Source organism: Xiphophorus couchianus, chromosome 8 (assembly GCF_001444195.1).
Source record: "Xiphophorus couchianus chromosome 8, X_couchianus-1.0, whole genome shotgun sequence".
Lineage (NCBI taxonomy): Eukaryota > Metazoa > Chordata > Actinopteri > Cyprinodontiformes > Poeciliidae > Xiphophorus > Xiphophorus couchianus.
In genome coordinates, this window is record NC_040235.1 from 28,366,039 (window position 1) to 28,378,764 (window position 12,726).

Here is a 12,726-nt window from a genome sequence, read left to right on the forward strand (position 1 = left end):
CTGTCTGTGGAGTTTATGGTGCGTGAGCCGTGGTTGGATAGGAAGCCGGGTGTCAGCGCCGTGTGGACGCTCCGTGGTCCTGTCATCAGTAAATATAAAGTCAGCTCTGGCTGAGCAGCAAAGCAACAGCAGAGGAACTGAAACGTTTCCCTTCACGACAATTGACTTCACACGCAGGTGAGGAACTACTCTTTAGACATTAGAATCTCAAGTCTGTCTGTCAGAGCTTTGTGCGGCCGTTTTTTCTTCTCCGTCACGTGCAGTTATTACTAATGAACAACACGTTTTTAAAGTATGCATCACGTGAGCTAGTGGAAGTGTTGTAAGTTGGAGAGTTGAGGCATGAAGCTGGTCCGTCAGTTATTGCGTTCCGGCAAGCAACAAGCTAGAAAACCATGCACGGAGTCGCTCTAATGTACTTAGCCGGTTCGTTTTCGGTGATAATAATATATATTACATTGTCTGGCACATTTATGTTAACGTGTGTTTTTTCTTAGATTGGGTTTGTTATTGATCAGTCAGTGACCTTTAGTAACCGGCTTAGCATCCAGGAAATCCTGTTGCCCTTTCACCCACTTTATTCCCGGTGTCCTCAGCTGGGCTTCAAAACCTTCAGTTCTTCTGACTGTGTAGCGTCCTGTAAGAACAGGTATGTCCGTGTTCAGCTGTCAGCAAGTAGACTGAACAGTTGCAGTATGACGCTAACTAGCGGAGCTAATAGCTTTGTAATTCGCGCTTTATGAACTGCAGAGCAGGAGACAAAGTCGCTATCTTGGTTGTTGTTGGTGTGAAGTAACCATTAAACCTGACTGATCTCAGCAGCAGTGATAACTGTGGCTGCATCAGCAACTTACATGCTCTGTGTACTTCTAACCCTACCTTTTTGCTAACAGTGTTGAAGAGCAACTCTGTCGTTTCTCTGAAACCCAGTCAAAACAGAACCGCAGTATGTAGAACTACAGTGTGTGTGAGCAGTTGGTGAGCCTAAGGAGGATGTACTCTGACCTACTGAACAGTGTCGGTTTTACTTCTGTATGTGTTCATCTTCATTAACTCATTAGGTGTTGGTGGACAAATCCCAATTAACTGCCTGCTGACATTTTCATATTGGTCTGAGCATACTGCATTAATGCTCATCATAAAATCCCTCCTTCACATGTTTAGGATGCCAGGATCAGCCTCCAATAACTGCTTAGGACCCTGGCCTAAAGATGTGGGAATCATCACCATGGAGCTGTACTTCCCATCCCAGTATGTAGACCAGGCTGAGCTGGAGGAGTTCGATGGCGTGACAGCTGGGAAGTACACAGTGGGACTGGGACAAGCTCGGATGGGTTTCTGCTCGGACCGCGAGGACATCAATTCTTTGTGCCTCACCGTGGTCCAGAGACTAATGGAGAGGAACAGCCTGTCCTACGACTGCATTGGCCGGCTGGAGGTTGGCACGGAGACCATCATTGACAAGTCAAAATCCGTCAAGACAGTCCTGATGCAGCTGTTTGAGGATTCTGGCAATACAGATGTGGAGGGGATTGACACCACAAACGCTTGTTACGGTGGAACAGCTGCACTCTTCAATGCTGTTAACTGGGTGGAGTCCAGCTCATGGGATGGTAGGTAAAAATGTCCTCCATCTTAAAGTATTTTTGCATTTCTATTAAATTGTTGTTTAATTGTTGTGGTGAACTAGCAGTAGCCTAGGAAAGGAAACGGGGAGGGTGTGAGCAGCGTGTACACAACATTGCTAAAACCATCATTGGTTGTTTCTGACAGAGCTGTATATTTTTTCCGTTGACCGCAGGTCCATGAGGAGAAGGCAGAGGAGCTTGACTTTTTTCCCACAGATTATCTGTCATGACATGGTGACAGTTTTAACAAACAAAAAAAACCTTACAAGTTACATACTGCTGCTTTAACTGAAGAGGCTCATACTAGGATGCCATTGTGGTTTTCTATGTACACACCTCCATACATTTGAATTCTTGACTGTTGTTATCTGTAGTGTTATTAAATGGCATAAAGGATAAACCAACAGTATGGTTAAAGTTCTACTCATCCATCACCTCTGCTCTTTTTCTCCTGATTACTTTTTCTCTCTGCAGGACGCTATGCTTTGGTTGTTGCCGGGGACATCGCTGTTTACGCCACAGGAAGTGCTCGGCCTACAGGGGGCGCTGGTGCAGTGGCCATGCTCATTGGGCCTAATGCTGCTTTGACCTTTGAAAGAGGTCAGTTCATTAATGAATTATTCTGATGTTGACCAAGAGTTTCTCACAGAATGCTTTTGTTCCAGGTCTCTGAAGGTTGGATCATATTTTGTGTTCTGATTGTTCATCCTGTTCCTAGTTTCCTGAAACCTGCATGATTACATGAGTCATAGAATCTCAGTGGGAAAACTTCCCAACAGTTGGGCCTTAACTGTAGGACTGTGAATCAGTGGGTAGAGTAGTCCTCTGGAAGTTTGAAAGCTTAGGTTAGATTACTGCTTCCTTTTGTCACATGTTGATGTGCCCCAGGGCTAGACACTTAACCCTAAGTTGCCTACCCATTTGTGTATGAATGCGAGTTCAACGTGGTGAATGTGGCTCTAGCATAAAGTGCTCTGAGTGGTCAGTATAATTAGAAAATAGGAGTCAATTTGTTCAAATGGGGAATTAGGTCATCATGTTTAAATAACACTTGCTGAGTGCCTTGAGGTACTATTTTAGGTCCCAAATTATGTATATTATATGTTAATGATACATGTAAAGTCACAAATGTATTACAATTTGTTATTTATGCTGACAATACCATTATTTTTTGTTCTGGCAATAAACTAAATATTTTATCACAGGATTTTACAGCTGAATTGGGAAGGTTGAAACTATGGTTTGATAATAATATTCATTTTCTGAATGTTTGTACAACTAACTTTATATTGTTTGGGAAAAGACCTACACTACCAGAAATGCAAGTAGAAGAAAGCATTGACAACATTAGGCTGAAAGGCTGTTTGAAACTATGTTTTTCTGGGTGATAATTAACGAAGCAGTAGTTGGACACCTCATAAATTATTTTAGGGGAAAACTAGTATTGGTATGCTAAGGAAAATAAGACATACAGTCATACACCAGATGTTTTATACCGCTCCCTTTTGCTACCTTACTTGTCATACTATGTAGAGATTCTGCTACATAACTATAGAACTAACCTCCAACCTGTTCATATTCTGTAAAAAAGCCATAAGAACAGTAAACTGCTTATAATAAAACCACCACACTAAGACCTTGTTTAGCCAGTAGGAAGTCAGGTTTGCTGAGCTTGTAAAATATAAGACTGCATAATTATGCAAAGAGCAAAAAATAACATGCTCCCTAAAATATTCAGAAATTGTTTAAGGAAATTGATTTGAGATATGAGCTTCCATGGAAATTAAACTTAAAACAACCAAGTATACTACATTAAAAAGTATGTGTATCTCTTGCTGGGATTAAGCTGTGGAATAGTTTGCCAGAAGATCTTAAACTGGGTAATAACATAACACAGTTTAAAAGGGAATTAAAACATAGAATGATTGAAAGCTATGAAGGCACTTAAATATTTGAAATCTGATTGAAGTCTTTTTGATGGCGATTGACATTTTTAATCTTTCTGTTTTCTGCTTCTTTTTTTCTTCTCGTTTGGATTTAATTGTTCATTCTTTGTATCTTTGATAATATTTGTTACACTAAAGACTAAACCTATGAAGAGTGAAACTGGTTTACTGCTATGAACTAAGCTGTTGTGGTAACAGATCTTTGGGGAAATGTGATTATAAAAATTTGTTTCTATCCTGGAGGTCTGCGGGGAACCCACATGCAGCACGCATATGACTTCTACAAGCCTGACATGGTGTCAGAGTATCCTGTAGTGGACGGCAAGCTGTCAGTTGAATGCTACCTGAGTGCCTTGGACCGCTGCTACTCTGTGTACCGCAATAAGATCCACGCACAGTGGCAAAGAGGTGGGTCCAAGCTGGGGACAACTGTTCACATCTTCTGCTTCCAAAGTGGCTCATTGATTCACTTTTACTCATAAAGATGTTGGTACTGTTGGTACAGTTGGTGCAGTGTCATATTAGATTTGATCAAAAGCAGAAATGTCTCTAAGACAGACGGATACATATTCTCTCACTTTCTGACTGAACAACTTTACTGAAATTTACCTGATTTTAAAAAACGAAATTGCTATTATTAGTTTGTTTGGTCTTTAATTTTCTTCAATTAGTTTGATGGAAGCAGGAGGGATTTGTTTTGCTTGAAATTGATTCCAGAAGGCCAATTTGATGTTTCAGCTTGTATAGAGGGATTATTTGTTTGTAAGCACAGCTGATGCTTGTGCAACTTGACTGCAGAAAGAGTCGACTGGCCTTTAAACTCTCACTGGTTGCCATCATTATCCACATTCATCTTGCTGTTTTAACATTAGCCAGCATGATGTCAGTGTACTGCGACTGTTTATGACAGCGCAATAAAATAAATTATGCTATCAAATTGACATTAGTGACCCTTTAATGATCAGTTCGGATTACATGTAGGTGAGCGAATAAATGAGGGGAGAAAATGGCCCAAACTTCAGTGGCTGGACACAGTGGCGCAAAAAGCATGCAGTGTATGCAGAGTATGCAGTGTATGCAACGCATAGCGGCGCTGCACTAGAGGGGGTGCAACAACAATGTGGGGAATTTTTTTTCTAGTCAGCATTTTATGTACTTAACAGCTGTTTGTTTATGAAATGATCAATAACAGAGGAACAGCACTGATTAGGCGCCCCTCCCCTCCTGCCAGCCGCTCTCCCCTCCCATACAGGTAGCTTGGGCAGCGGCCCTTCGAGAACACGCTGAGGCGCAATTTTTTTTCTTTCAAATTTCAGTTGTAGTAGTGCTTTCGACAACAGGGAGCTAAAGATGGGGCGGCAGAAAAAAACTCACTGGAACGTGAGACTGAATTATCAGTGAGGAGCTAAGGTGTCTGTTGGATGTGAAAAGTATAATTTTTATTTATTTTGTAGATCAAACTGTTGCACTGATGTAGAGAGTTGTTCAAGAAGAACAAAACTTGTTTTTTAGATTTTATTTTTGTTTGTCAAACTACTGTATTGAGTTTTAAACTGCTGAGTCCTATTTTATGAGCTTGCTTAGAGACGGACACTATGCAGCCGCGGTGAGCTGCTATCTACCTGCGTTTTTCAAAATGTCCACCCGATACTACACTGTTTTTAGAAGTAAAACCTCTGGCAAAAATACAGACGCGAGTGGGAAGATGAACATTCCAGGTTAAACAATTTCAGTGAAGTTTAATAGGGGCATTAAAAAAATGTGTCAGCGATATTCAGTGGCCCACAGTGGGTTGTTTGATATCAGACAGAATGGGTCAGGAGAGGAACCGCAGACCCGTCAGAACCTAAAGAACCAGACATCAGTCTCTTCATCCCTCAGTCATTTCCTGAGACCGAAAAATAATATAAATGGCCATTTAAAGAACAAATCATACAAATAGATTAATAATAAATATTGTGAAGAGAAACCGTTTATTTTTTCAACATTAAAAACGTTTGTTAGGATTGTGTAGGAAAAATGTTGATATCTTTTACAGTGTTTTGTGGTCAATATTATTTCATTTTATTATTGTGGGTTGCCAGTTTGGATCAGGCTTCCTATCAAGCTGTAAGAATGATAGAAAACATGCTAACAAAATGCCTCCGACCTGCAGCCCATAGGCGGTTCTAGACACAGGATAACAGAAGTGGCTCTTTGGCTCACTTACGGTATATATTAAATTATGAAATATTGCCCTGTTTTTTGTTTCATTCTTTTTTAATTGCCCTGTAAGCAGCAATTTATTCACATATATGTACATTTATTATTATTGATACTTTAATTAAAGATGAGTTGTACAAGATGATGAGTTTATGTCATTGGGGCGGCGCCGATGACATGTTCGCATACACCTCAGAAAGTATGTAGTTGCGCCCGTGGCTGGACATTACATACTAACAGTGTTAAAGCAATTTTGTTCACACTAAGATCATAATTTCTCAGTGAGATATGTCGAGTCCCTCTAAATAAGACAAACATATCCATGGTGAGTAAACTCACTGGAGTGGGGTTTTCCTAAAATGTAACTTTTCTTAAAAAAAAAAAAAAAAAAAAAAAATATATATATATGTATATAGTGTGCAAAGGACAGATAAAATCCAATAATTTCCAATCTAATAATGAAGATGTGGCTGCAGCAATCAGAAATTAAAAGAGTTGGGGATGCTGTGGTGGCACTGGAGTAAAGCACAACGCATGTAAGGAGGCTCTAGGCCTTGACAGAGATGTCACAGGTTTGATTCGCAGCCTGATGAGCTTTGCCATGTCTTACCCCTTTCTCATGACCTACCTTCCTGTTTAGCCACTCTCAGAGCCAATAAAACCTTAAAAAAATAAATTAAAAGAGCAACAGATTGAACTAGAGGTAATGTTAGGTACAGAGACACTGTACTATAAATAAAACCTCTGACATCTGCAGACCCCACAAAACTGTGTGCGGGAGTTGCGCCAGGCGAAGAGAGGTGATCTGTGTTGTAAATTATTTCATTAGCCTAATTGGGAATAGTTTTAAATAGAGTATTGTATACTTGCCTGCTTCCGAAGTGGCTCATTGAAGGCAACATGTGCAGTAGAGTGGATGTTGATACAGCATGATGTCGACTGATAACCCCTCTATAAAGTCTGAGGTATGAAGCCAACAATGAATGGTTGTCATGACAGCATATAGACATGACACATTAGCTGTTTATCTGCAGGACATGACTGTTGATGAAAAGCTTCTTGTTGGAGAGTATTTGAGTATTTGAATCCTTGTGTTTTTCTAACAGAGGGTTCCGACAAGCACTTCAGCCTGGACGACTTTGACTTTTTAGTCTTCCACTCTCCGTACTGCAAACTTGTCCAGAAGTCTGTGGCTCGACTGATGTTGAATGACTTTCTGAAGCACCCTAGCCCCGACACAGAGGCGGGACCTTTCGCTGGATTCGATGCCTTCAGGTATTTGCAGAGGACAGCAGATCGGCCTCTGGTTCTTTCTAATAAAGTTCTTCACCTTAAAGGGGGTCTTGAATGGATAGAATCCAGTGAAACTGTGGCCCGGTGTTGTTCTAGAAAATGAGTGTAGCATGTAAGAATGTTTAACTGGAGTCAATGTGAATATCAGTGTTTTTAAATATCTAAATACAGTACATCTAAAAGCTTGAGTGATGATTCGGAATGTTTGAATTGGAATCAAACATACTGAACCTAATGGAATCTAAAATAATCTTAATGTAATCAGAGGTTGTTGCTGAAATCAGAAGGAAGTTGTGTTCCAGTGGGAATACATCAGCTACATTCAATCCTAGTCGATGTATTCCATACTTCCTTCAAATAGAAGTAGAGCACAATCTTTCAGAAACTTCTTGTGTAGAAATTCCATAAATAAATTTTTCTCTTTACAGGTGTGTCCTGTAATGTGTTTAGTTTTTTTAACTACTAATACAATATTTTAAGGAAAACATTTTGACAAAAAAGCATAATTTGCTGAAACAAAACAGAAATTCTTGCAGATTCATTTGGTCATGGAGAATTAATCCTATATGTCTGCTTGGCAGAGACGTGAAGCCAGAGGAGACGTACTTTGACAGGGACGTGGAGAAGGCCTTCATGAAGGCCAGCGCTCAGCTGTTTGAGACCAAGACCAAGGCGTCGCTGCTGCTGTCCAGTCAGAATGGAAACATGTACACACCCTCTGTGTATGGCTGCCTGGCTTCACTAATAGCACAGTATGTATGCCTTACTGCCTGCTTCCCGACTGACTCCAATCAACAATGCTCTGAAAAACACAGTATCTATTCTAAACAATATGTCATATTAATGTGTGACTTAATGTAATGAGTTGGATGTGTATATGGATATGCATAAAGTTATTTAGATTAATGGAGGGAACTGAAGCTTTATGGTGGAACTGACTCATAAAGCTTCAGGTAATGGTTGTCACGACAACCTCTCTTGTTTCTGTGTTACAGACACACAGCATCTCAGCTGGCAGGGCAGAGGGTGGGCTTGTTCTCCTATGGGTCAGGGTTTGCTGCAACCTTGTATTCTCTCAGGGTCACTCAGGACCATACGCCTGGTGAGTTCAGGCTCACCTCCATATGACCTCCATATGACCTATGGGTGTCGCACAACAGCAGAAACTGATGGGTGTGTGTCATGGTAGGGTCTGCACTGGACAAGCTTGTCTCCAGCTTGAGCGACCTGAGGGTCAGACTGGACTCCAGGAGAAAAATGTCACCTGCAGCTTTTTCTGAAATCATGAAGCTCAGAGAGGAGACTCACCACCTGGGTATGTTCCTGCCTTACCTGCTGCTACTGTCACTTCTGTCAGGGTAGGAAGGTGGAATCAACCTACAGCTGTGCCACACAGCCACAGTCATCAGATTTGCTGTTTAAATTACAATGTAGATCTTTTAATCATTTTACCACCACAAACTGGGTTGCCTATAGTAGTTCGGCACCCATCTGCGAAACAGACTGAGCAGGTTGTCTGGTTTTCTTCTTCTTTTTTTTTTTTTTTTTAACAAATAAATAAGTGAAAGTTGTTTTGTAGAAGTACCTGTTTGCTGCAGGGCCACAGATCTTGTTGGATATGTCTCCACCAGCTTTTCAACATGGAAATATAATTTTGTCCATTCTACTCATTTTAGTAATTTTAGTCTAGATTTAAAAGAACTCAGTGTTTAGGCTGTTTTGGAGTTTCCTGGAAGTTCATTGCAGATTTGTGGTGCATAGAAAAATGGTTCAGTTTTGCCCAATTAGCTTCCTGTGTGCCAATTAGAAATCCTTGTTAGGTTGAGGCAGCTTTGCAACCTATAACACCAGGCATAACTGAATAGAGGTCTTCTCTTCTTTTTCACTTCTCCAGCTAGCTACATCCCTCGAAGCTCGGTGGAGGATCTGTTCCCGGGGACGTGGTACCTGACCCGAGTGGATGACAAACACCGCAGGGAGTACGCCCGCAGAGCCCTGGATGATGAGCTGCCGGCAGAGCCAGAGCTGGTTCGCACTGCTTCAGCCTCTGAGGTACTGTCCCAATGAGGAGAATCTTTCCAGAGCCAGATGTAGTTACTCACTCTACCAGAACCAGGACCACATCTAGTCAAAGCTGGTAGAATGGACCCTGTGGGGCGGGCAGGACTTCTTTTATTGACCCTGATCTAAAGCAGGAGAATGCCAAACATTTCTGTCGGGCTGATTTTTCAGAAGTTTATTTCCATCATCTCTTCAGTTCATCTTCTCCGTAAACTTGTAAATTCCAGACTGGCGTTCTGTCTGTTTGATACTAATATTGAGACCCCATCACCCATTCTAAATGTCAGTGTTTGACAGTTTCTGGTTAAACACATTAATAAGATGAATGAATTAGAGAGAGGAAGAGCAGGTCCTGATGCTGCTGTTGATCTGCTTTGTCTCCCCAGCACATCCCTAGTCCAGTCAAGAAAATGCCTCGCATGCCTACAGCTGTGGTTGGCCCGGGGGCCACCAGCAGCAACTGACAGCGTCTGTGTCCCCTCCCACATAGCGGGGCCCAGCAGAGTAGAACTGGACAAACAGACAGTAGCTGGGCCCAGCTGGACGGCCAGGAGGGCCGGGGGGTCCATCAGGAGTTCTGCCTTCCACCTACCACCAAGCCCTGCTTTTCAAAGTCATACATTTCTTTTTATTATTTGGTTTTTCAATATTTAGATTCTTCAGCGGTTCCTGTTTTTCAAAGTCCATTTTCAAATGTATCTTTAGTTTTGCATTGGTGCAGAATTGATGGTTCCATTTGGGAGGAAAACAGACATATCATGCTGCCAACACTCAGTCAACACCATTAAATAAACCAAATTATTTATGCTACAGCTGAGTAGAAAAACAAAGGGAGCGTAGTGAAAGATGTTGCCTTGGTGAAACAACAGGTGATGCAGCTTATCTTATTCTTATCTAATTCTGTGAATTCATTACGTTTTTTTACTGTTAAAATTGTGCTGTTTCTAATATTCTGGCCTCTATCTGGTGACATTTGGAGCAAAACACCAGGAAGTGCTCTCTCTCTCTAATATATGACATCATTCGTCAGCCCTTGGCTTTTATTTAAACTCTTGTTGGCTAAGGCAGCCATGACACCTGAACACCTGAGTGTGATGCTGCATGGCAATGACACTGCTGTTAATGTTAGCATGGTTATCAGCTGGGATTTCTTCCAAAAACACAAGGAGCACCAATCAGATCAGTATAGGAGCATCATTGATCTCAGCATCCTTATTTCCGACTTGATCATTTCTCTAATTGGATGTTAGAGCTGTAAGTTTCCACAAAGTTTTACCATAATGTTTAAAAGTGTCATTGACATTGTCTGTGAGGCCTGCTCTGCAATACAGTGCTGCACTGCTGGCAGCAAAGTAGCAACAGCAGGTTGGGGTCTAGCTTCTCAACAACCTTTCGGTTAATTTATTGGGTTTGTTTAGTAAAGCGGCTAATTTTACTGTGATGGACCAATAGAGCTGTGGGTTGACATGTTAAAAGTTTAGTCTTTGTTTCATGTAAAATCTATTTGATGCTCCCCAGCCGTCACAAACCTCTGTGCCACAAGAACCTCAGACTGCTCCCTCTGCTGGACCAGAAGAAGTATCACGGCATCATATGTCAGTTTGACCACATTTTTGATCCTGTAATTGACCAGATGCTAACTAAACAGGGAAACTTTGGTTGGTGATGCACAAGAACAGGAGAGTCACATGAACCCAGCAGGACTGAGCAGTTGATGCTTTGTCTGTCTGTCAGCTGCTGCAGCTAACAAAACAAACAGATGTGGCGACAGCCTTGGAACATGGTGCAGTAGGTGGTGGCTCCGGCTCATGGCAGCTTGGATACTTGATATTATAATAACTTTCTTTTAGAGAAGCCTTACAATAAGCACCTGGGAAGTGCAAACTGTACATATTATAAAGATTTGCATTCAATAATGTACAGATCTATTCTTTTAAACTGTAAAGTCAGTTGGTTGAGCTGTACCAGCTTCAGTAGTGTCCTGCATTATGGTGTGCTCTTGCTGCCCTGCTCAAAGGTCACATGACCCTTTCCAGTGTTGATGGTTGTACAGCATGAATTATGATTTTGTCATGTAGATATGAATGTATTAATGTTCCACCAGATTCATTAAAACAGAGACTGATATACACATGTAGAGTGGGAATAAATGAGGATGAAACGTGTTTCTATATGGTTTGTTTATTTCAAGAGAATGTTCACATTACATTTTCACTGCACTCTGCATGCATGAGTTTACTGCAGGATCTTAGCTTCTATTAATGAGTTTCTACCAGCTGGAATTCTCACACTTCCTGCTGCCATTCAACAAATATCAACAAGTAAGATGCTTTGCCTCTAAATAAGTTTCAATCATGTGTAAGAAGAATAATGAAAATCTGTCTACACACTGGAAGGAAGACAAGTCAACACATAATGAAGGAATGTAGCCTGTGACTGAAGTTCTGTTCTAAGAATTACAATCTCATAAATACTGTCATTCATAAAGTTGATTTTTTTTTTCATACATGAAGCAATGTACTTTGCACAATCTTCTTTAGAGGTTCTAGAACAGCCTGCAGAACATATTCTTGTTGAGGTACCATGACATCCTCCCTTATTTGGGTCCTTAAATAAGGCAGGACCTCTTCCAAAACAGTGGTACTTTCTCTTGGGTCAGGCTAAAGTTGAAAAAGTACTTCAGAATCCCTGAAGGAACAGGCCTTTAGGACCTGGGGCTGACACCATCTGAACCTGCAACTATGTTCAGTCTCTGCACATTTCACAACTTCTAGAGTCTGACAGTAGAGATACAACCAGCTTCTTCTGATTTGGCTGAAGACAATGGAACTCCTACCAACCTCAACAAACATCTTCATTGAACAAGAAGATGTTTGTGCAGCAAAAAATGTTTGTGCTGTTTTGGCTTTGAATGAAGATATTAATAAAAGTTTAAAGGTCAAAAGATCAGCCCCCCCCCCACACACACACACACACACTTTCATGAAATCAAGTAAATTTGGTTTCAGTCAATCAGCTATGTTTGTGTTGGTCTTTGGATTCTGAACAACAATAGAAGATGTTAAAGGTAACAATGTAATTGAAGAAGGAGCTGACACTGAAGAGTTTACAGCAGCATTTAGATTTTAATTAACCTCTAGCTTTGTAAAAACTGAAGTGGCAAACTGAAATTACTCAGTTATATAGTTAGAAGTTAAATCTGATTAAGGTAAATTGTCTGAGACATCTTGTGATATAAGAGGAAATTTAAATTCTATGCTGGTTTTAAAAGGGAATCAAATGAAGCAAAGCTAAATTTTCAGCTCTTGGTTAAGCTCAAGAATTTCTGTTGAAGTTTGGGGCTTCCTGACCATAAAGAACCAATCCAGTCTTAGCATAACAAATACGTGGACTATTTATTATTTTTTAACCGTTATTCTGTTAAAATATGTCAAATGTTGGCAATATTTGACACATCCTGGTGATAGATAACACCAAGGTTAGTGGAAGCCAAGTTTATTCCATCCAGAGTGACGAACTAAGCAGTTGTGTTTAAATTCTGTATCAAAGACGGCAACTTCTGTCTAGTTTAAAAGCGGCAAGTTGTTCAGGCTTCT

At 40.8% G+C, this 12,726-nt stretch overlaps 1 protein-coding gene across 1 annotated transcript; it reads left to right on the forward strand.

Annotated features, from left to right (window-relative positions):
* Positions 1–11,295, forward strand: hmgcs1 (3-hydroxy-3-methylglutaryl-CoA synthase 1 (soluble)). Its single transcript, XM_028024694.1, is given in 11 exon segments — positions 1–45; positions 47–177; positions 1,165–1,613; positions 2,103–2,228; positions 3,818–3,982; positions 6,883–7,051; positions 7,651–7,821; positions 8,065–8,171; positions 8,259–8,384; positions 8,964–9,121; positions 9,517–11,295. Coding segments are annotated over 11 exon segments (1,710 nt in total). The 5' UTR covers positions 1–15; the 3' UTR covers positions 9,595–11,295.
* The last annotated feature ends 1,431 nt before the right edge of the window (positions 11,296–12,726 follow it).